The following is a 21766-nucleotide window of genomic DNA, read 5'->3' as shown; positions in this document are numbered from 1 at the left end:
GACCAGATGTTTCTAGTTTAAAGATTAAGAACCTAGAAAGAAATTTTTCCAGGCTCTGATTTAGAAGTGAATCGAGCACACACAGGGCTTGGTCTAGACTCTAGATGACTTCTGATATCTCTGCCAATGCTGAGTCTCTAAAACCATCAGCCAACAATGCTTGTTTTTAATCTCCTTTATTCCACCTACAAGGCAAAGGCTCCTGCATAAACACTCCAGAAGCTACTGCTGAGTAAAGCACTCTGATATCCTTTTCCTCAACTGTAACAACAGCCACAGCTCCCGCTGGAGGAGTGCCTGCTGGATGCCAAGACCCATGACAACCCGCACAGTAGGCATCACCATTGCCATTTTCCAGATGGAGAAACTAAGGCTCAGTGAACTGGGTGACTTGCTTAAAGCCACCGTTCGTAATAATTCTAGTTGCCATTTACCAAGCACTTACTGTGTGCCAGACACTGGGCAAAGTGATCTGTGCGCATGGTCTCATTTAATTGTTACAAGCACTCTCCGGGTCTCTCGCCAGAGGCTCTGTGGCTCCTACGACACCTCACAGCTTCTCCTAAAGCAAAGAGGGGCTGCTGACGGGGGCCCTGACACTCCCTCGCAGCTTACCCGAGCATCAGATGAGGAACCGTGTACAACGGGCCTGGCATAGGTAGGTGCCTTTCCCCTTTGTAACATCTTTTCCCCTCCAAGGCTGCCTTTGGGGTTAACCCGAGGTCACCTACATAAACATGTTAGGAGCAGAGAAAAGGGCGGTTCTAGTCCACCTGCCACCTCAGCAATGAAGAGGGACCAATCTGGGCCAGAAGACGGACGCAGGAACAGCTAACCCGGTGCATTCTTCAGTTGAAAGCAACCACACGATCATTATGATTACATTACCGTCTTCATTACCACTTGATAAAGCAATAAAATTAACTGATGTGCACTAGTGGTGACATCAACAATAGCATGACCAGACAATATAATACTGGAATTCATCATGGTATGAAAATTGTACTTCCAATAACCTCTAAAATATTTTCAAAGGGGAGATCTAGACAAGAGAGTAAAGAGATAGTCTGGTCACATTTCATAAGGAAATTCATAAACTTCCTTGACCTATTTTGGGGGTCACTTCTCTGACTATGAGGACAGCTTCTTTCTTCCCTGTTTATACGTTGATATACTGGTGCTGTGGGTTGGGGAACTTTCCAGTTCTCTGTTTCCTACCCAACTTTAATTGGAGCCCTGTCAGGTTCAGTAAGTAATCGTGTCACACACTCGCGGATTGAAGATGCCGCCCGTCCCCTAAACACAGGCTCTTACTGTCCACCTGGGACCCACTTTGGCAGAAAAATTATAAGTCTCTTCTCAGACACAAAGAAACAGGCATTCCCAGACAAATTGCTTTTCTTCCAGACGCATTTGTAAAAATTGCCTGGGCTCCACTGACAGGTGATGGAGTGACTAAGGTTACTGAGGTAGAAGACACAGTCCAGGTGGCAGGGAGAGAGAGCCTGATGGATCACTCCCTGAAAAAGAAACCCACAATTTTCTTTGCTGATCAAGAGCATTGGGAAGAGGACATTGGTGCAACATCACAGGGACCCACTGCACGTGACAGGGGGCTGAACAGATGTTTCTCAGAATCTAGCAATGTGCTTCTCGAGGGGGACACCAGTGATGGGGATACTTCATTACCACCATCTGGAATTCGGTGCTGCAGAGAAAACAGATGTTTCCAAGAGAATTCGCACTCTATTTCTCTCTAGGGTCCTGTGGTCCTGTGATTTTTCCTGATACCCCACTCCCAATCTACATGTATGCAGTACTAGCAACCACAGCAATATATACAACATGTATAGCCCTGCAGTGAATTTATAAATGGAACAGAGATATTTTAAGAGGACTAAGAAAATGAGAAGGAAATGGGTAACACCCATCTCAGCAAAACGCTATTTTTGGTGAGGACTTCCTTAAAGACAGGTTTGGGTCTAAGTGGTGAGTTGCACTGGTGTCGTTCAACAGCTGATTCCTTCCCGAGTCTGGGAGACGGTGGATAATTGGCACTCAGGAGGAGCTGACTTCACGGACAAGGAATCTCTGGCAGATACAGCGTGTTCAAAACAACCCAGCAGGCCTGATATCTGTGACCTGTGGCCAGTCACCCCAGGCAGCCTGATGGACCTTCTGAGCAACACAAAGGCTGGGACTGATCCCGGCAGCCTCAGTGAAACTGCAGAGTTGGCTGTTTTCTTGGATGCTCCTAGCGAAATGGTTTTCTTAGATGCTTCTTCTCATACCTCCTGACACCCTCTTTCCTTCTGGCTGTCTGAACATCTCACTTCAGAACTCAGTGTTGCAGTTCTGTAAAGCGGTCCATGCAATCTCCCCCACTCCCTGCCACTAATAGCTCCTTTCTTGTTTTCTTATAATTGTTGCTTTTCTGGTCTGTCCTCTCTACTAGACTATAAGGCCCACAGAAAAGGAACTGTATTCTTCCTATTCACGTTTTTTTTTTGAGAATACATTTCTGTTCTTTTATTATTTTTTTATATTTATTTTTGGCTGCATTGGATCTTTGTTGCTGCGTGCAGGCTTTCTCTAGTTGCAGTCAGCAGGCGCTACGCTCCATGTGGTGTGCAGGCTTCTCATTGCGGTGACTCCTCTGGTTGCAGAGCACGGGCTCTAGGCACATGGGCTTCAGTAGTTGCAGTACATGGGCTCAGTAGTTGCAGCCCACAGGCTTAACTGTTGCGCGGCATGTAGGATCTTCCCAGGCCAAGGATCGAACACGTGTCCCCTGCATTGGCAGAAGGATTCTTAACCACTATGCCACCAGGGAAGTCCCTATTCACCTTTAAGTCCATAAAATCTAATGTAGATGCATCAAGATGGTACCTTATAAATGTTTTGGATAAATGAATGAATGAATTGGAAAGCTCCTAGGACTGGGTATCAGCAGAATTCTGTTCTAGCCCCAGCTCTGTCATTAACTGAATATGCAGCTTCAGGTCTGGGGCTCAGTTGCATCCTCTATCAAGTAAGAAAACAACCCCAATGGACAGCTGATACGCCTCCCCATGCCGTGCTCAGCACAGCCTGTGGGTCCACAGAGGATGGTCAGAAGCTTTGGGGAGGGGTATGGGATGAGGGAGCTCCTGGGCAGACCAGCCTCAGGTCTCCCACTCCCTCCCCAGACAGAGCCACCCTGCTTTCACCTATTTATGTATTAGGCTCTCAAATAAGACTTTGTGTGCAGAGTGGATTTTACAACAAAGAGAAAGCTTTACATTTATAGCAGATGAACTGTACAGTCCCTTTCTGCTAGATTCCCACAACCTATTAATCAAACCAGGTCCCACTCTCTCAACATTTGATCCCAGTCCACCTCTGCAGACTCATCACCTTCAGTCCCCAAAGCAGCCCATATGTCACTCCAGCTATGCCCCTTCATCTACCCGAGATCACCCTTTCGCATCCTTTTCTGCCTAGGAAAGCCCAGCTCACCCTTCAAGATGCAACTCAAAAGCCTCCCCACTTCGTCCCCACTTCTCCAGCAACCAAAAGCTATGCTCCCTAAGAACCACACTCACCCCACTGGGCTTCCAAAGCACCTCATAAATACTCTATAGAATTAAATACCAGCTGTGTGGAATCATCTGGTTATTAAACTCTTTCCCGATTAGAATATAGATGCTTCAAGGTCAGGAGATCTACCTTACTTACTGTTTAAGTCTCTGATATTCACCACAGTGCCTGATTTAGTAGGCACTAAAGGAAGGAAATTAGGAAGTCTGAAGTTCCTAAATTAAGAAGCCTGAAGTTATTCAGGAAATTGGTAAGTTCGCTGACAAGTAGGTTAGGAAATTAGTCAACAAGTTAAACTACACGCTAATGGGAAAACCTCTCTTTATCTGAGTAGAGTAATTGGCATTCAGGTGTAAATAACCACTAGATTTAATCTCCCCAGGCACAAGTACACTTTTAAAAAGTGCTTATTTGTCTGATGGCTTTCTTTGGTGGGAGGAAGAGGGAAATGCATTTCTCGAGTGGAGAAACCCTTCTCTAACTTTCGCCTACTGCCATCTGGATCTCTCTCCTTTACACCCTCTTAGGGTAGAGAATTTTTGCCTCCTGGTCCTAAGAGGGTACTAGAGGACCAGCGCAGGCTGTGAGTGACAGGATGACGTTAGACGGGAAGGAACATGCAGTGATTATCTTTACTCTCGAGCAGCACTGTCTGAGGCACAAGTGTAGAAAGTGCAATATTGTCTGTAGGCTCCCTGGGAGTATCTAACCAAAGGCTAGCCTCTCATACCTATATAAGATAGAACCATAGATTCTTGAAGTTGAAAAAAAATTCACATTGAAAGGAACCAAATTTTTCTGAACTTCAAATCACACATCATTTGGGGTACACACAAGGGGACTGATAGAGAATGTTTCAAATATGGAAGCTTCTGGTATCTTGTCCCAACCCTCTTTTCAATATGTGAGTCCTAAGTTTGCTTTTCAGGCTGGTAATTAGTCAATTTAACCAAAAATCACCCTAGGTATAGAAATAAAACAGAACACTAGGGATATTGCAAAATGAGAACAGGGGTGTGTTTACAATATCCTTAAAAGGTGGATAATCGAATAGGATATCAGAGTTGCAGGCTATGAGGAATCACTCCTATTCTCTCTAGTCCTGCGGAAATGAATCCTGCATATTGCTCAAGGACCTAGACTAGCCATCTCTGAACAACTCTAATGGGAAAACTTCTGTCATGTTGTCTGCAGCACGCAGTCACTCCTTGATGGCCATCTGCACCCCGACGTTGCACTCTCTATTGATTTTCTCCAGCTACATGGTTATACTTTTAGAATCAGGATCTGCCTCTCCCTCTCCAACCACTTGATGGAGAGCCAAGGAATGCAAAGTCACTATGATAACTGCATAAGGCAAATATGACTGGGAAGGTAACTCTGGGGCAAGACAGTTCTGAAATGCATTACTAAATGGAGTGGAGATTATTTATAAACTTCTCTCTCATTTAGAATAGTGATCCTCCATCCTAGCACACCAAATCAACTTTAGATAATAAATACTCAGCAATTCTTTTTCTACTATTCTGCAGTGCAAACTAGAGATAATGTTACCTTCCTACACACTTTTTTTTTTAAGCTCTTTATTGGAATGTAATTGCTTTACACTCTTGTACCAGCTTTTGAGGTACACCAAAGTCAATCAGCTGTGTTTATACATATATCCCCATATCCCCTCCTACACACTTTAAAAAAAAATCATCATGCCCTCTTGCATGGAAGAGAAATGAAAGAAAAGTAATTTAAAACTAATTACAACTGTCCCTCAATTTACCCAGTTTTTATATCCCTGGAAAAGTCAATGTATGTAAAACCATGGGAAAGAAAAAGCTTTTGTGTTAATATGTAAAATGAAGATAAATTCAAGCTCAGAAATTATAAACAGGTTTTGTCCTACATGAATGTCCACTGGGACCTTCAGAATCAGGTAAGACACAGGACAATGCCTCATTCTGTGGGACGGTCCCATACATTGCACAATGTCTGAGCCCAGGCTCCTGCCCACTTAATGCCACAAGTCCCCACAATAATCATGTGAACCATAGACATCCTCACAGATTTCCAAAATTCCCCTAGGAGGCAGTACAACCTTTGCCGAGACTACTGGCTGGCAGTAGTTCCTACAGGTCTTCTTCTCCCATTGACCCAAATTACTAAGAGTTGATTCTAGCATGAGAAGGGAGCCTGAAGCTCATCTAGCTGCCCCCTCATTTTACCCGTGTAAGTAACTTGCCTTTGGACACTTGGTTACCACATGATCTAGGATAAAATACAAGGCTTCCCTTTCCGTGGTTTTTATTTCTTATTGAAATTAGAAACATACCCTTGAATGTATCTCTCTTACACATGAGATATTTGGGGGAAAAAATGTTGAATGACTGACAACATTTTCCAGGACACTTGGGGTTGAAATCACTTACTCCACATCACTGAGATTCACTGCCAGGCCAGATACTTTCTAGTCCCCACTAAAAGCTTGGATTCCTACACACAAATAAATCAGAAGGTTTCAAAAATAAAATCCCTTACAATGTGTTCAAAATAAGAATGTGTCCCAAAGAATGATTTCTGGGAGCAGATATGTGTCTTACGTGATTTGTGGCTAATTGATTTTCTCACTGTTCTCCCCAAACCCCAGTCATCAGGATCCAAGCAGGTTTGGGGAAATGAGTGACTAAGGTTCCATGTGCTCCTGCACTGTGCACAGCACAGGGCCTCTTCCTCTGATCCAGGACAGCAAGCGGCACGTCCTTTCACAAGACCTAAGGAAAACTTGGCTCTTTGCTAAATACTCTTGGCCAGTGGGTTCTGATGGTGAATTGGGTGTTTTTAATTTAATTCAGCAGATCAAATATTAAGTTTGATTACTCAAACTCCACAATACTGGCTCTCCAAATTAAAAATCTGCAATCAAACTGATGCCCATTTCAAAAGCTTTGTACATTATCAGGTGGTAAAGAAGGATGGAGAGAAGAAGCTCATAGGATATAAGAATTATTGGGTAAAGCTGTGGATCCTACATTAAAGAAAATAAGTTATTTACCTCCCAATCCCTTCCTTACACTGCACGTAAAGAGAAACCTATCTATATGCAAACCCAACCCCCTTCAGGAGAAGAGAACACCAAGTCACACAACTCCCGCGAGCACCCAAGAAAATATAACCAGGGCCTCACACTCAGTGCTTACACACTCTATACTTTCCTCGTGGAGGAGTTCCTCACGCCTCCCTTATGAGACCCCTTCCTCTTAATTTTGAACTCAAACAACTTAAACATCAGGTGTTGGAAGCAGCAATGTAGAAAATGAGGAGGTCAGACTGCTCCAGGTAAGCCCCACGACAACAAGAAGAAGAAATGCCTGCCAGTCTGACTCCCAGGAAGGAGATGGAAAACTATTTTACAAAGTGAAGGGAAGGAGGCTGACATAGAAACTCAAGATAAATAGCAGCCTAGGCCATTCAAGGTAGGGACAAACAGCTCTGCTAGCTTTGAGAGCATCTCCGGAATACAGGACAATATAGTAACTAATGTAAAGAAAATTATGCTCAATATATTTTGTAGCAAAATTCCATATAACAGTAGAATCCTAGATGGTCAGAGTAGGAAGACCCTTAAGAGAACATTCCAGCCTAATTCCTTTACTTTACAAGGAAGGAAACAATGTAAAGGGGTACACAGGTTCAAGGTTTGGTCGAGACAAGAGGGCAGCCCAGCTGGTCCAGGGTTCGTTCCGTACGGATGTACTGACACTGACGCCACTGAGGGGAAGGAAAAGAGATATTGCGTCACATTTAGTCATCCATTGTGTCAATGCTTTTCACATCTCTGTTCTTGCTTCCTTGTGTTGATTTCACTCCCTTCAAAAGGAAAAGAAACTCGCTCTCTTTAGTCACAAAACAGTGAACAATTTTTCCCTGATTTGTGATGAGAGAACCTCAGGGATGGCGCATAACAAAATTGGGACTGAAACTAAAGTTTACTTTGAGTTCTCCTCTACCTCCTCCTATATCCCATTCCTGGTCTGTTTCCTCCAAGTTGTCTTATGTCTGCCCTCCCACTTGGTACCCTACCCATCGGCCCCAAATCCAGAGTTCCTAGTACAATGTAGAATATTCTCCCAGCTTCCAGAAGTTTGGTGTTTTCCCAGTCTCTTTCCAGTTTGATCCCTAATTCCATAAAACAAAAAATGAAGCAATATACCAGTGTTTCTCAAATATAAATGAGGAGCTTGTTGAAATGCAGATTCCTGGTCTCCGTCTCCTGAAATTACAGTTCAACAGATGCCTTGGGTGGAAGTGGGCCTGGACCCACTTTGGAAACACATGGCTTCTTCTTGCCTCTCCAGCCTCATCTCCTCCCAGTCACCCCCCCCACCCCGCACATCCCCCTCCACCCAGAACTTCATACTGTCTCTCCCCACCACGTCTTTGCCTCATATTCTACTTTCTGAGTCCAATTAATTCCTCCATATACCTCAAAACCAGCTGATGCACGTCTCACCTCGGCTCTCTTGGTTCCTGTATGTCTCTGCATTACTGAGCTCACGTGGCCTACAATGTGCATCTGGTATAGCTCCCCTTGAAGGCAGGGCCCTACCACACTTGTCTTTTTTTATTCCCAGGATCTGGCACCCTGCCAAGCACACAGCAGTCACTCTATCTCTTGCATGTGCTAAGTTTCCTAGTTCATAACCAGTCGTTTATTTATATTTGCATTTCTAATTAACTACTCCCCCCAACTATAGTACAGGATTTTTGAGGCTTGCACGAGGTATTACTCTCAAATGAGGAACACCTTTTGTAAGATGCAAAAGTGAAAGAGAAGAATGCTAGCATAATCTAACCCTGGTGCCATCAATTATGGGGTCATAATAAGTTAGACCCATGTTCACTCAGGATATCTGATACCTAAGGAACAACAACAGAGACACGTACAATAAATGGGAGTATTTCTAATGAAGAAGATTAGCTTCTAATAGTTCCTTAGAATCAGTTCTGGCATTCACTCAGGTTAAAATGTTTTCCAGAAGTGAATCTGGAAGACATTAGAACTGATTTTGAATTGATTAACTTACATAAAACTTTGCCAGGACTTCTCTGGTGGTGCAGTGGCTGGGAGTCCGCCTGCCACTGCAGCGGACGTGGGTTCGGTCCCTGGTCCAGGAAGATCCCACATGCTGCAGAGCAGCTGGGCCCATGGGCCACAACTCTTGAGCCCACATGCCGCAAGTGCTGAGGCCCATGCGCCTGGAGCTCGTGCTCTACAGCCAGGAAGGCCACCGCAGTGAGAGCCCCGCGCACCATGGTGAGGAGTGGCCCCCGCTCACTGCAGCTGGAGAGGGCCCGTGCACAACGAAGAAGACCCAATGCAGCCAATAAATAAATAAACAGATAAATTTTAAAAAAACGACGAAAAAAATTTGCCTATTTGTTCTAAGATCCCAGAGATTTCCAGTATTTTCTACCCAAGATGATTAACCACCAAAAGGTTCGCTCGCCTCCTGAAATTCTTCATCCATGTGTGTGTCCCATGCAGGCGTCTGCTATGCAGAGTTTGGAGTCCGTGTCCCCAAGACCACGGGGTCAGCCTACACCTACAGCTACGTCACTGTTGGGGAGTTTGTGGCGTTCTTCATCGGCTGGAACCTGATCCTGGAGTACCTGATTGGCACCGCGGCCGGTGCCAGCGCTCTGAGCAGCATGTTTGACTCACTGGCCAACCACTCCATCAGCCGCTGGCTGGTGGACAGCGTGGGAACCCTCAACGGCCTGGGTGAGACTGGCAGCCTCTAACCCCAACACGCAAACTTGCTGAGACAAATAAAGGGGTTCCTCTTTTGCGATGCAATTTGGCAAAATGCATCCAGGGTCTTAACATGTCTTTTTTCGCAAAGTAATGTCCCTGTGAATCTATCCTAAGGAAATCACTCTAGTTTCCACAAAAGCTTTACATGAAAAGATGTTCATCACAGCCTTATTTGTAATAACAAAAAATTAGAAACAGCTTAAATATTCTACAATGGAGCAAATGATTAAACTATGGCAGCAATTACATATTACATAGCTAGCAATTAAAAGGGTGACCAGGAAGACTGCTGTAGTAGCATGGAATACATTTTTGATGTGATGCTATATGACAGAGGATACAGACTGTACATGCATCATGTTAATAACTGTATAAAAATAAAACTAATGCAGGAAAAAGAACTGTAAGGAACTTCTCCAGTGGGTTCCTAGGAAGGTTTTTTTTTAATTTTTCATAAATAAGCATGCATTAATTTTTAAACGAGAAAATATATCTTTAAAAGAAACAAAATGGATGGGCAACCAAAATGAGTGAATACTAAACAATCAGAAGCTCACATAACAAATACTTTGAGACTTCAAGTCTTTGCCTCTCTTCCCACCCACTTTCCATCCTGACATCTGACTATCCCTTTACATTCAAGGGAAGCTAAACAGTAGTTGAGGAAGCTTTGGGGTCTTGCCCCAGAACTTCCAGGGACGAATTCAGGGGCTGCATGCAAGTCATTTGACTTTGGTGTCCCTGTCTCAGAAGAACTGACCAAAATGCTGAGCACCTAGGTACCATGAGAAGATAAAAACATGAAGACCACACCTCTTCAGTATACTGACTTCATAGAATTTTAGGTCTGAAAGGGTCCACTAAAATCAGGTAGCCCAACCCTTTCACTTCACAGATGAGGTCCAGAGAAAGGAGGCACTTGCCCAAGGCCACAGAGCTGGTTACAGGCAAGAATTCAGCTGAAATCCAGGAGCCTGACTGCTGAGGCAGTGCCATTTCCACTCTCCAGAGGGCAGGAGTCCACTAGGCAACAGACAGGACCAAACAGGTGGGGAAGTTCCCCGGCCATCTTCTCTGCAACCACGTACACACAAATGCAGAGAACACTCTCCTTCTAATAATTTTCAAAAACACATATTATTTAATTTGCTAATAAAGAGAAGATTGCTAGAATGAAATGGAAATTCTATGGACAATAAAGTAAACAACAATGAAGACAGAACAGTTCAAATAACATGTCAAGTCCGTGTGTATTGAATACATCTGAATATCCTGGGACAGTCCTGACTTTGGATGTTCCATGCCATGGTTCCACAGGCACTCCTGTAATTGTCATGTCATGTGTCCCAACTTTGGGTCCAGGATAACAGGCCCCCTCATCTATATACCAAAACCTTCCCATTTGCAAATAGACACCCGAGGACCACGGTGGAGGCACATGTGCGCATACACACACACGCGGTTCCTTCTCCCCCCATGACAAACTGACCACCCTTCTCTGAGCCGAGGGCAGAGGCACTGGGGTGGGCCTGGAAGCTGCTCCCCCTGGACAATATTCACTCATGTCTTTCCCCTCTAGGGAAACGAGAACAATCATACCCGGACCTCCTGGCTTTGGTGATCTCCATCATCGTCACCATCATTGTCGCGCTGGGGGTGAAGAATTCTGTGGGCTTCAACAACGTACTCAATGTGCTGAACCTGGCGGTGTGGGTGTTCATCATGATCGCAGGCTGCTTCTTCATCAATGGGAAATACTGGGCCGAGGGCCAGTTCTTGCCCCACGGCTGGTCAGGGGTGAGTGCATCCCTACACCCCGGTGTACCTGCTGCAGGCTCTGCCTTCTACCCTGTGACTTACTTAGTGTGAAAGTACGTTTCAGACATACTTTCAAGAAAATGCTGCTTGTCTCATAACCTTCATGGCACTCTCTTCATCATCTTTTATCTGAATTTAATTGAAATGTTCCAAAGAAGTGATTCCTTTTTATTTATTTCCCAAACATTTGAGATTGTATTTTATGTGGAAAACAATAATAGATTTGAAGTTGTGGCCACCTGCAATATGCCTAATACTACTCTAAGTGCTCTACATATAATATCTCATGTAATCGTCCCCATATTTACATTCTGGTCTTACAGATGAAAAAACTCACACTCTAAGAGGTCAAATGACTCGCTATTAAGCACACAGTGTAAGTGCCCAAGTCAGGACCCAAAGCCAGGACTGTCTGACTCCGAAGCATGTACATGAACAGCTCAGTCCTACAGAATCTCTCTACAGTCTATTCAGACAGTCCATACATAGACAAGGCAGCAAGGGAGGCGGGGACAGTTGGCAGGTGAGGAAGAGATGAGTGCTGCCTAGGTATGCAACTAAGAAAGGAACAGTTTTCAAAGCTAATCCCGACACTTGACCCAAGGTGGGAATTCTCGCCGGGGTCTGAGAGCAGAAAAGCCCACCCGGTGTGGTCTAGGGGTTGGCAAGAGAGTACGCTGGACCAAAAGGACACTTTCAGATCTCATCCCTGTGATCTGATGGTGTGGTTTATGCTAAAGAAATACGGGAAGGTCCTCATGGCAAATTCTTTATACTGTACAGACAAGTACTAGTTCTTAAGTCGCATCTGGATTCTTTCTCTAGCGTGACTAAAAATGCTTACTTTATGGATTTACTGGTAAAATTCACCAGCCCGCTCTTCTTTTTTCAAATAGTAGAACATAAATCAGAGAATTTTGAGCTAGAAGGGATCACAGAGGTCACCTGGTCCCATCCCTTCACTTAACAGGTAAGTAAACAAAGGCCAGGGGCGGCAAACCTGCCCAGAATCAGTGACAGAAGCAAGTCCAGGATCCTACCAGTTTTGCTTTTGTAGTTTTTGCTTACACTGGTTTTTCTCCAAGAGGTCCAGGGACCTGAAATCGCTCTTGGAGAACACTCAGAATAACTTCTGTGTGTTCTAAACCATGCCACACTGTTCAATGCAGAGAAGTCAGCAAAGAAGAAATTTAAGCCAATATTTCTAGTCTTCAGCTTATCAGTAACAATTCCGCAGAACCACAGAGTTCATCCCTCCTCCTTGAAGTGAATAACTGCTGAAACTGGTTAAAACCAGAAAAAGAGACAAAGAAACACTGTTGACCCCATTCTGGATTCCCAAGTCTGTACTTTCTTATGATACAAATCGTTCCCTTCCTATCAAATAAGAAAACAACAAATTATAATAATGACAAAGAAAGAATGTTTTCCCGGGAACTCGACTGCATTTATATCATAGCACATAAAAATGTTCTCATCGTTTTCTTAACAATGTAAGAAATTACTGGGTCATGGACCTCCTGTAAGACTTTGGCCAACAGTTAACTTCTGTGCTTTCAGGTGCTCTCATCTATCAAGTGGTAAAATTAACGGCAGCAAATGTTTCTATTCTTTGCAAACAAAGAATAAAATCTTAGATGTTTTTATGTGCACACTGCGTGGTTAGCAACAGTGCTCAGGACAGGAGCTGGAGGAAGAAGCTAGAAGTTATCCACTACCTGCTGGGTGCCCAGCCTCGCACTCTATGAATATTCTCTCCCTCTTATGACAAAACTTTAAAGTAGGTGCTGCCATCTCCAACTTGCAGATGGAGAATTCAAGGCTCAGAGAAGCTTGCCTGAAGTCACTTACTAGTCAGTGCCAGGACTAAAATCTCCACCCAGGTGTGTGACCCCAAAGCCCCTTCCACTACACTGAGTGCCTGTGTATGACGACCCCTCCTTTCTGAGCCTTCTTAAAAAACAAACAAAAAAAAAGGTAATAAGGTAATTAACCTGACATATTATATTTTCATTTCCTTTAAGCCTTCACAAAATCTTGGAGTCTTGGAGCTGGGAAAAGCATTCGGACGGGAGTATAGTTAAGCCGGTCCAGGCTACATGTGCATTGATTGCTAAGACATCCTATCAAAGCAATTTGAAAACGTTTCTTAACTACTCAGATCGTGTTTAATTTTCAAGATCTACCTAACTTACCTAAATGGCACACACTGTATCCTAGGCTCCATGTCAAGACTGGAGATAGTTAATATCCTCTGTGTAAATATCCTTTGCCCACACTGAAGAAGATCAGTCTTTTAGCTCCTCCTTTTGTCCTCTGTTTTGGGGTCTTTACTCTTTTGGGGTATCTCCACTCCACGCTCAGGGGCTCCACAGCCTTCCTCAGTCAGGAACTGCCTCACCAAGGAAGGAGCTAATCAAGCCAGGCTTCGGGGCTTCCCATGTACCCAATCCCAGTTCTCACTAGCTTCTACAGCAAGAAAGGATCAGAAATCAGGCATAAAAAAAGAAAGGAAGGATGTCATCCCTAACACTTTTTTTTCCTTATGACATACCCTTTCATATACACTTTTCACTTAATCTTCACCACAGCCCTGCAAGAGAAGTACAATGATCTCCACGTTTACATCAAAATAACTGAAGTTTAGAAAAGTTAAGATCATAGATCTAGAGCACAATAGAGTTGAAATTCAATCCCAGTCCTAGATGAGCCAAAGCCCTTATTTACTCCACTACCTCCAGGTTTGCACGCATAGAACCAACTGTCTTTTTTGCACCTCTGGCCACTGACCTCACTCCAACCTAAACCTGCTACCTGGAGTAGGCTTGTCATTGGTCACCAAAAAGGCTTGGCTGGGATTTTGGATTTTTCACTACAAACCCATTTTCCCTGCAGGAAATTCAAACATGTGTTCTGGTGGCTGTGCCTAAAAACATCATCTGAGTACAAAGGACAGCCCAGTGTGAAGATGATGCTGACTCATCCTCTCTGCTATCTGCCTGGCCTTGGATTTCTGCACTGCACATTTCCCCCACAGCCAACTGCCTAGACCTGTTTTCTCAACTTTGGTTTCAGGTCGCTTTTCCAGCCCAGCAAGGCCACTTTGAATATTGATGCTATTTTTTAAGGTCTGATACCTTCTCATGAGCATGTCATCCACCAAGTGAATAAACACACTTCCTACTCTGTTATCTAACAATTGTCAACAAAATTGAGTTGCCTACTTGGCAGCTGCATGAACTTCACTCCCTCGGGAAAACCCGACTGCCACGCCTGACAAGGCGACTAGTTCAGAGTTCCAATCCACTTTCTTCTTCAATCCCTTTAGGTAGGACGGGACAGAGGAAACCACTATGGAGGGAACAGTTTATAAGGATACCATTACATGACATGAAACACAACTCTCAAGCACTGTGAAAGGGTTAACATGCAATCCGTCCTCCGGCCATGGACCCCTCAGAAGCCTACTCTTTCCCTGCTCCAACCTCTTCCTTCCAAAGAAAATAGCATAAGGAATGGTTTACTCTCTTACAGGTTCTGGGTCAAATGCTTCTCTGGTCTTGAAGAGCTTAAGAACAACAAATATTTTCTCCCCTATATCAAATAACTGCTGGCCCTCAGCTGAACCCCTGCTTCCATCTGCAATTCTTCAGCCCCCGAACAGTGCTGGATGCGTATTCCCTGCATGTTATTTGTTCTCGATGCTATCTTATGGTTTCTCTCTAACCAATTAGGACACTACCAGCACAAACAGCTCCCAGGAATAAGGTTCAGAGCAAGTATTTGTGGGGAATGCTGACAGCCTCCCAACAAAGGAAAAGTTGTTTTCCATGTCTCCACATTTGAACCCACTTGTTGGAACCTATTAGCACATTCCACTGTCGCTGTGGACAGGCTGCTAATAGATCTGGAGCACGAGGGCCGGGACGAAATGCTGTTAACGTTGGAGTTTTGTCTTGTTACCTAGAGAGTGAATTATAGAACGGTGCCTAGTTATCTCCTAGGCATATCTGGCAGGCCTGCCGAGGCAGAGTACAGAGAGCTGCCTCATCCCAACGCCTCTCAAGTGTCCACAAGGCACAGGGGCCAGCTTTTAGGGATGGCACCAGATGCTGAGCAGCAGGCCAGCAATGACATTCTTTGGTCAACTAATTAAGCAAAACAGCCCTCTAGCAACTGAGGCACGGGCTGTTTCCCCACAAACCTCTGTAGAGGGAAGGACCCATCTGGAATGCCTGGCTGAGCAGCTACACCAGGTGGACTTTGGAAAACAATTTCCATTTATGTCATCAAATAAAAAGTCAATACTGTTTTTTTTTATTTACATAAAACATTAAAGGATAGTTAGGATAAAGTACCGATGGACCCAGAAACACAAGTACACACACACTTCACCCACCAATTTAACTCACAGATGCTCACCCTGGGTACCACACATCTTCTTTCACGCATGGAAGCGTATGCTAGTTGCAAATACCAGAGGCCAGATCTGAGACCTGGAATAGAGTGAAGTGGAAAGCAGTTTTAGTGGTTATTTGGGTAGAGGCACACCCATACACAGTTTCATTTCATGGCTTTTTGTATTTACCAATCAGGGATTATTTGCTTACAAGGAAGAAAAACTCATTCAAACGAACTCATGTAAAAAGATGACCCTATCTGCTAATTGTATTATCTTTTCTTAGATAATCTATTTATTTAATGTATATCTTGTTAGGCCAGAGTCTGTTTGATCTTGGCAGGTGTGCTGGTTTTTTTCCATTTGCCCATACTCCCCAGATCCGTTCTCTACCCCTCCTGCTCCATTCTGTGCTCCAGAAGACCAGGAGATCAGAAGGTGAGAAGAGAACAAGGCCAGGGTATTTCTTCCTCACTTCCTCCCATCCTCAACCCCTAGAGTCCCTTCACTGAAATCATTCCATTTGAACCATCTGAGTTAAATTCCGTGTCCTGCCTATCGCAGCAGAACCTCCACGTCCTACCTTTTATCTGTTTAGTGTTTCTTCAACCATAATTGCTTTCCAGTTCTACATAAGCAAATTCAGGCTAACAGACATTCTCTTTGCAAACTTATTCTCTCTCTTCCCAACTTTTTTTTTTTAAGACTTTTTTTTTTGATGTGGACCATCTTTTTAAAGTCCTTATTGAATTTGTTACAATATTGCTTCTGTTTTATGTTTCGGGTTTTTTGGCCAGGAGGCAGGCGAGATTTTAGCTCCCTGGCTAGGGATCGAACCCGCACCCCCTGAATTGGAAGGCAAAGTCTTAATCACTGGACCGCCAGGGAAGCCTCCCCAACTTGATCATAGTTAATTTTCTCATATCTACTCATTGTCAGTAATTGCCATCCATTCTTTCATTCATTTGGGAAATAGTAGCATCTGTGTTTTACAAATAATATAGATATTTATTAATCTTGTTCAGTTTGTTACCACAGTCAACGTAGCATTTCAGGTCTTACAGTGTCCCCTAGGCTCCAAGCCCCAAGAGGTTACGCTCAGAGTACTTTTTGCACATGACTGCATCCACATCACCAAGCCCAATTCCTGGTGCATGGGAGCAGTTAATAAAGTACGTGTCAAGTTCTAAAAGAAAAATAAGGAGGAAGAGGAAGAGGAGGAGGAATTTGTTTGTGCCCTTGGTTTCATCTGTTCTAGAAAAACTTACAATAGTAATAAAAATACTACGGATAAGAGCGATATTTATTAAGCACCTATTGTATTCTATGACTGTGGCTGACTATATTATTTCATTTAATCCCTGTAACAATCCAATGAGCTAAATAGTATTTTTTATTTCCATTTAAGTGATAAAGAAAATGAGACCCCCAAGGGGTAAGGAAATTGTTCTAGGTCACCAAGCTAGCACATGGCAGAACCAATCTAGGTCTGACAGGCTACAGAATCTGCACTTTTAACCAAGTCCTATCCCACCCATATGCATGGCTCTGGGATTCCCTCTGGGGCCTACAGTGTACCTCTCCTCCAACAACTATATGGTCCATACTTCAAAATTGGGAGGTATCCCTCCAATTTTGTCTGGCGGGATCTTCCACTGAGTCTTCTTTTTCAGTTAGACGTCCCCTGGTCCTGAGTTAATCTTCATACGGCATGGTTTACAGACCTCTCACTTTTTCCAAGGTAGACTGGCCCTAATGTTCTTATTTAGGACTTTCCCACCCGCCAATCCTCAGCAGGGAGCTCTTCCAGTATCTACGACCTTTCCATCCAGCACTGATCACATCAAGGGGGCATGGCATTGTAGCCCTGGGACGTCCTAATTGGGAGCAACGCATCATCAGACTGATTGTCAGAAAAGGTCACCGTATGACTTACAAGAGGGGTGTGTGTGTGTGTGTGTGTGTGTGTACGGGAAGAAAGGTGTTAAAGGAAGAGAAGGCAGACCTGTTTTCTGGAAGCTGCCCTAAAGCAAGGCTTTCCTTGATTGGGGCAGCTTAGTGAGCCTGCAATCCCAACATCGATTCATCCTTGAACACCAGAGACATTTTTTAGACAAACGAAAACCAGCACATTTCCAAATCTGTGAACCTCCATATACGATGAGGTGAGATCTGTCTGATCTTCTTGTCTGGAAGCCAAAGACACTTTCCATGCCCTCAAATGGAGGACTTTGCTGGAGTGAAACTGGGAGTTATCTCCTCTCCCTGAAAGTACCCCTCCACTGACAGCTGCTTGTTTGAGAAGTGCTTTCTATTAGAGTAGATTAGGAGTTCTTAGATTTTTTTGCTTGAAGTGGACTCCTTGGCTGTCCACGAAGCCGATGGACCCCTTTTGAAGTGTGTTTGTACTGTGTATAAATTGTGTTTATAAATGAATAACCTAATCACATAAGAGTTCAAAAGAAATCAATTACAATTAACCTATGAATAACATGAGTTTGAACCAAGCAGTTCCACTTAGGCAGATTTTTTTTTCCAAAAGTTAATACTACAGTGCTACACCCGTCAGTGGTTGATTGCATCCATGGATACAGAACCGAGTACACAGAGGAACTATGGAAAAAGAGGGCCAGCATAAGTTATACTCGAATTTTCAACGGTGCTGTGGTTGGCGCCCCTAATCCCCATGTTGTTCAATGGTCAACTGTGTATTGAAATAGTTATAAAATATTTTTAAATTGTGATATCACGATGTGCTTTATTAGTGCTTTAAACATTAAGATCTATGTCTAATAATGACATAAATTGGAAGTCTCAATGAGCACAAGTGGTATTTCAAGATCTCTGCTACAACCTGATTGCCATTGGTGACAAAGTCACAGGTACTGTTAGTTTGTCACCTACACTCACAACTGAAAGAAATGATAACATTCAGTCGAAGGGTAATGAAAATAAAGATGTATTTTTTTCTCAGCAAAATTCTCAGACCTCTGAATTGTAGGGACCCCAGAATAAGAACCCCATATTAGAGAACTGAAGCATTAAATTCCTAATGGGAGATACCACAGAAGAGACGAACTCATTTTACAGATGAGGGAGTTGCTTTTGAAAGTTTGAGACAACCTTCCGTTTTGTGATGTACCTCATAGGTTCCAGTTCTTAGTATTTTGTCTTTTACTCATTGAGAAGTCAGTTGGAAAAGTAAGAGTGAAAATTTAGGGACAGGTATCTGCTTGGCACATGTTTAGAATTTCATCATTTATAAACTGAATATGGAGAAAAGGAAAAAATAGTCAGTCCAGAATGAGCCTCGCTCCTGGACCCCTGGCTAGAGCTTCCATGTTGCTAAATCCCCTCACCCCATATACAAAAGTTCAGAAAAATCTCTCTCGTCTTCCCTTAACAGGACATCCCCAAGCATTCAAAGAGGCACATTTCTTACTTTCAGCTGACAATAAGAATGCTAAGGTGGGAAAACATAATTTAAACTTCAATAGATTCTTTGGAAGAAAGTCTCATACTCCTCAATGGAAGATTTTCACTGCTTGACTCAAGTCACAAACATCCTTGGGATCACAAAGGCTGCTGTCAGACAGACATCCAGCAGATGTCATTGGATACCACCTCCCCAGCGTCACACTGCCTCACCCCTCATCCTTCCTCTGCCTTGTAACCCAGCAAGGCCACTCAAGCCCCCAAAAGGAACAGAAAAATCAAATTGTCTCTACCTGTCTTCCCATGAAAGACAATAGACGATCTGAAGATCTGACAATCTTTTATATCATTTCACGTCTGGAAAGATGCCCTGGAAATGATCTACCAGGGTCACTAGTGGTAAATTGGGCAGGACAATTTGGGCAAAAGCATCTGAGCCCTCTACGCTAAACGCCAGAAGTGCCCACACCGTGTCTCTGTGTCAGTCACAGGTACCTCCCCACATCTCCAAACATTTCCAGAGTAGCCCCTGGCTGTGGTTGAGAACCACTGCATGAAAACAAAGCACAAAGAAGTTAATAAGCTCCCCCAAGACACAGGGATAGCCAAGTTATCGATTTATTTATAACCCCACTTATTTCCAAGAATGATCTGAATGTGTCGAATGACTTAGTTTTTATTGGGGTATAATTCTTCTTATCTTCATTTTACACGTGAGGGAACTGCCCAGGGTTACACAGCTAGAAAGCAGAGATCAGACCTCAAGCGTTCAGCACAAGTTCCACCATGTTACGCCCTCTACCACTCAGTAATGTCTGCCGGGCACCAGGCCATTGTGGGGACCGCCTGACAGGCCCCAGTGCTGCCCTGACACTCTGAGTATGACAAATGTCTTCGTCCCTATAGGTGCTGCAAGGAGCAGCCACGTGTTTCTACGCTTTCATTGGCTTTGACATCATTGCCACCACAGGAGAGGAGGCCAAGAACCCCAACACATCCATCCCTTATGCTATCACTGCCTCCCTGGTCATCTGCCTGACAGCATATGTATCCGTAAGTACCAAAAGCTTATGGGACCTTCCTCGTGGCCTTTTCATATCTGACCTTAAAATGTGGCTCTGGGACTGGGTTTCCTTCTGTCGGGAAGTAATCCTTTACTTGTGCCTTCTTGGTGTTCGTATGCGTCTGTTTCATGTTGCGCCCTCTTTTTACACTGGCTCAAGCTCACCCCACCCACAGATGACACGAAGACAATCCAGCCAACAAACTGGAGACGGGAGAAGCGCCAGGGCCTCCCTTCAGCCATGGCCCCCATCCCTGCTCCGTCCTATGCACAGCTCTTAGTGTCCGCTGCTGCCCAGCGACGAGTGTGCAGGCAGTGGGCTGCCGTCCAAGGAGCTCAGATCATAGGCTGGCAGTAACGGGTGGGTGTGCAAGCAGAGGCAGTGTGGGCCTCTGTGCACCCTCCTCAATGCTCTTCTGTCTTCTGGGAGCTTCCCAGCAGCAAAGAGGCCAGGCTCTCCCAGAGTAGGGAGAGAGAATACATCATCTTCCAGAAACACTTTTCCCTTAAGTCTCCGGGGTGGGGAGTGCAGCGTGGGGGAGACGCGACCTCGTCCTGCGGTTGCGCCCTCTCTCTACACTGGCTCAAGTTCACCCCTTCAGGTTTCCCCGCCAAGGGAGGTCATCGGAATGAAGCCTTCAGGCTGTTGACTCCGGAGCATGGCCCTCAGACACTCCTCACACTTCTGATGTGTCATCTCTCAGCTCCCATCCCTGAATTTCTATCCCAGAAATAGTTCAGCCACATCCAACCTCCCCCGCCCCAGCCCCTGGCAATGGAGAAAACCTGCTGGTAAGCCAATACACAGACGGCCAGGTCCTAGGGGTCCCACTCACTTCAGTCACCACAATTAAAAAGAGCCAGCAGCCGGGATGCACCCTGTCAGCCCTGCTGTTCTTGCTGCCGTAGCACACGACAAGTACCTCCTCGCCCCCACCCCCACCAAAAAAAAAAAAAGAGACAGAAAAAACATCTTTAGCAACAACCTGAAGAAAGCAGGCCAATGGATCATTAAGGCAAGCTGCAAAACGGGATGGTCCTGGACGCCAAAGGAAAACATGAGAGCAGCACAGGATGTGGTTTGCCCACCCAAGTGTTAATGTTTATGGATGGGTCAATTGTTACCTCCCCTGTGCACACACATGCAACTGGCTTCATCTTATCCAACCCTGATTATCGCTGCAGACAGAATGTTCGGGAACAGCAGAGGGGGCGGGCAGGGGGAGCTGCAGAGCCGCTCGGCTCTGCACCCCCCCTCCTATTCCTCCCTCATACCCCCCCCCGCCAGGAGTCAGCCATTGTAGCACACACAATACAGTTAATGATCACAGTTCCTTCCTTACAATAGTGCTTTATAGACTACAGAGTATGTCTATGCATCTACCAATTTTTGCCCATCCTAATGCAATGTGGGCAGAAGACGCACCGAGAACTGCTGTAAGAATCACTCTCGCTCTCCTCCAGTCGACCCCCGCCGCATCCCCAAAGAGGATGTTGCACGTGGTGACGCTGCTGGGAAAGATTCCCTTTTAGAATGCGTGGTCCCTAACCACACCTCAGGGGCCGTTTGGTCTTGTGTTGGTCAGCAGGCTGCCACTCTACCACCAGCAAAAAAGCCAAATTGCTGGGCTGTGGTCATTCATCCTGCTGACCTCCCTAGTGGCCC

The 21766-nt window shown here is 44.6% G+C and overlaps 1 protein-coding gene across 1 annotated transcript in view; it reads left to right on the top strand.

Moving 5' to 3' along the window:
• SLC7A14 (solute carrier family 7 member 14) overlaps nucleotides 1-21766 on the top strand; it is a 106460-nt gene that overhangs the window by 68219 nt on the left and 16475 nt on the right. The window contains exons 3-5 of the mRNA XM_057739400.1: nucleotides 9116-9352; nucleotides 10965-11182; nucleotides 19944-20090. Coding sequence (XP_057595383.1) covers nucleotides 9116-9352; nucleotides 10965-11182; nucleotides 19944-20090 — 602 coding nt within the window. The remainder of the gene's footprint in view (nucleotides 1-9115; nucleotides 9353-10964; nucleotides 11183-19943; nucleotides 20091-21766) is intronic.

This window comes from Hippopotamus amphibius, chromosome 6, assembly GCF_030028045.1.
Source record: "Hippopotamus amphibius kiboko isolate mHipAmp2 chromosome 6, mHipAmp2.hap2, whole genome shotgun sequence".
NCBI lineage: Eukaryota > Metazoa > Chordata > Mammalia > Artiodactyla > Hippopotamidae > Hippopotamus > Hippopotamus amphibius.
This window is presented reverse-complemented; position numbering and strand designations above follow the sequence as displayed.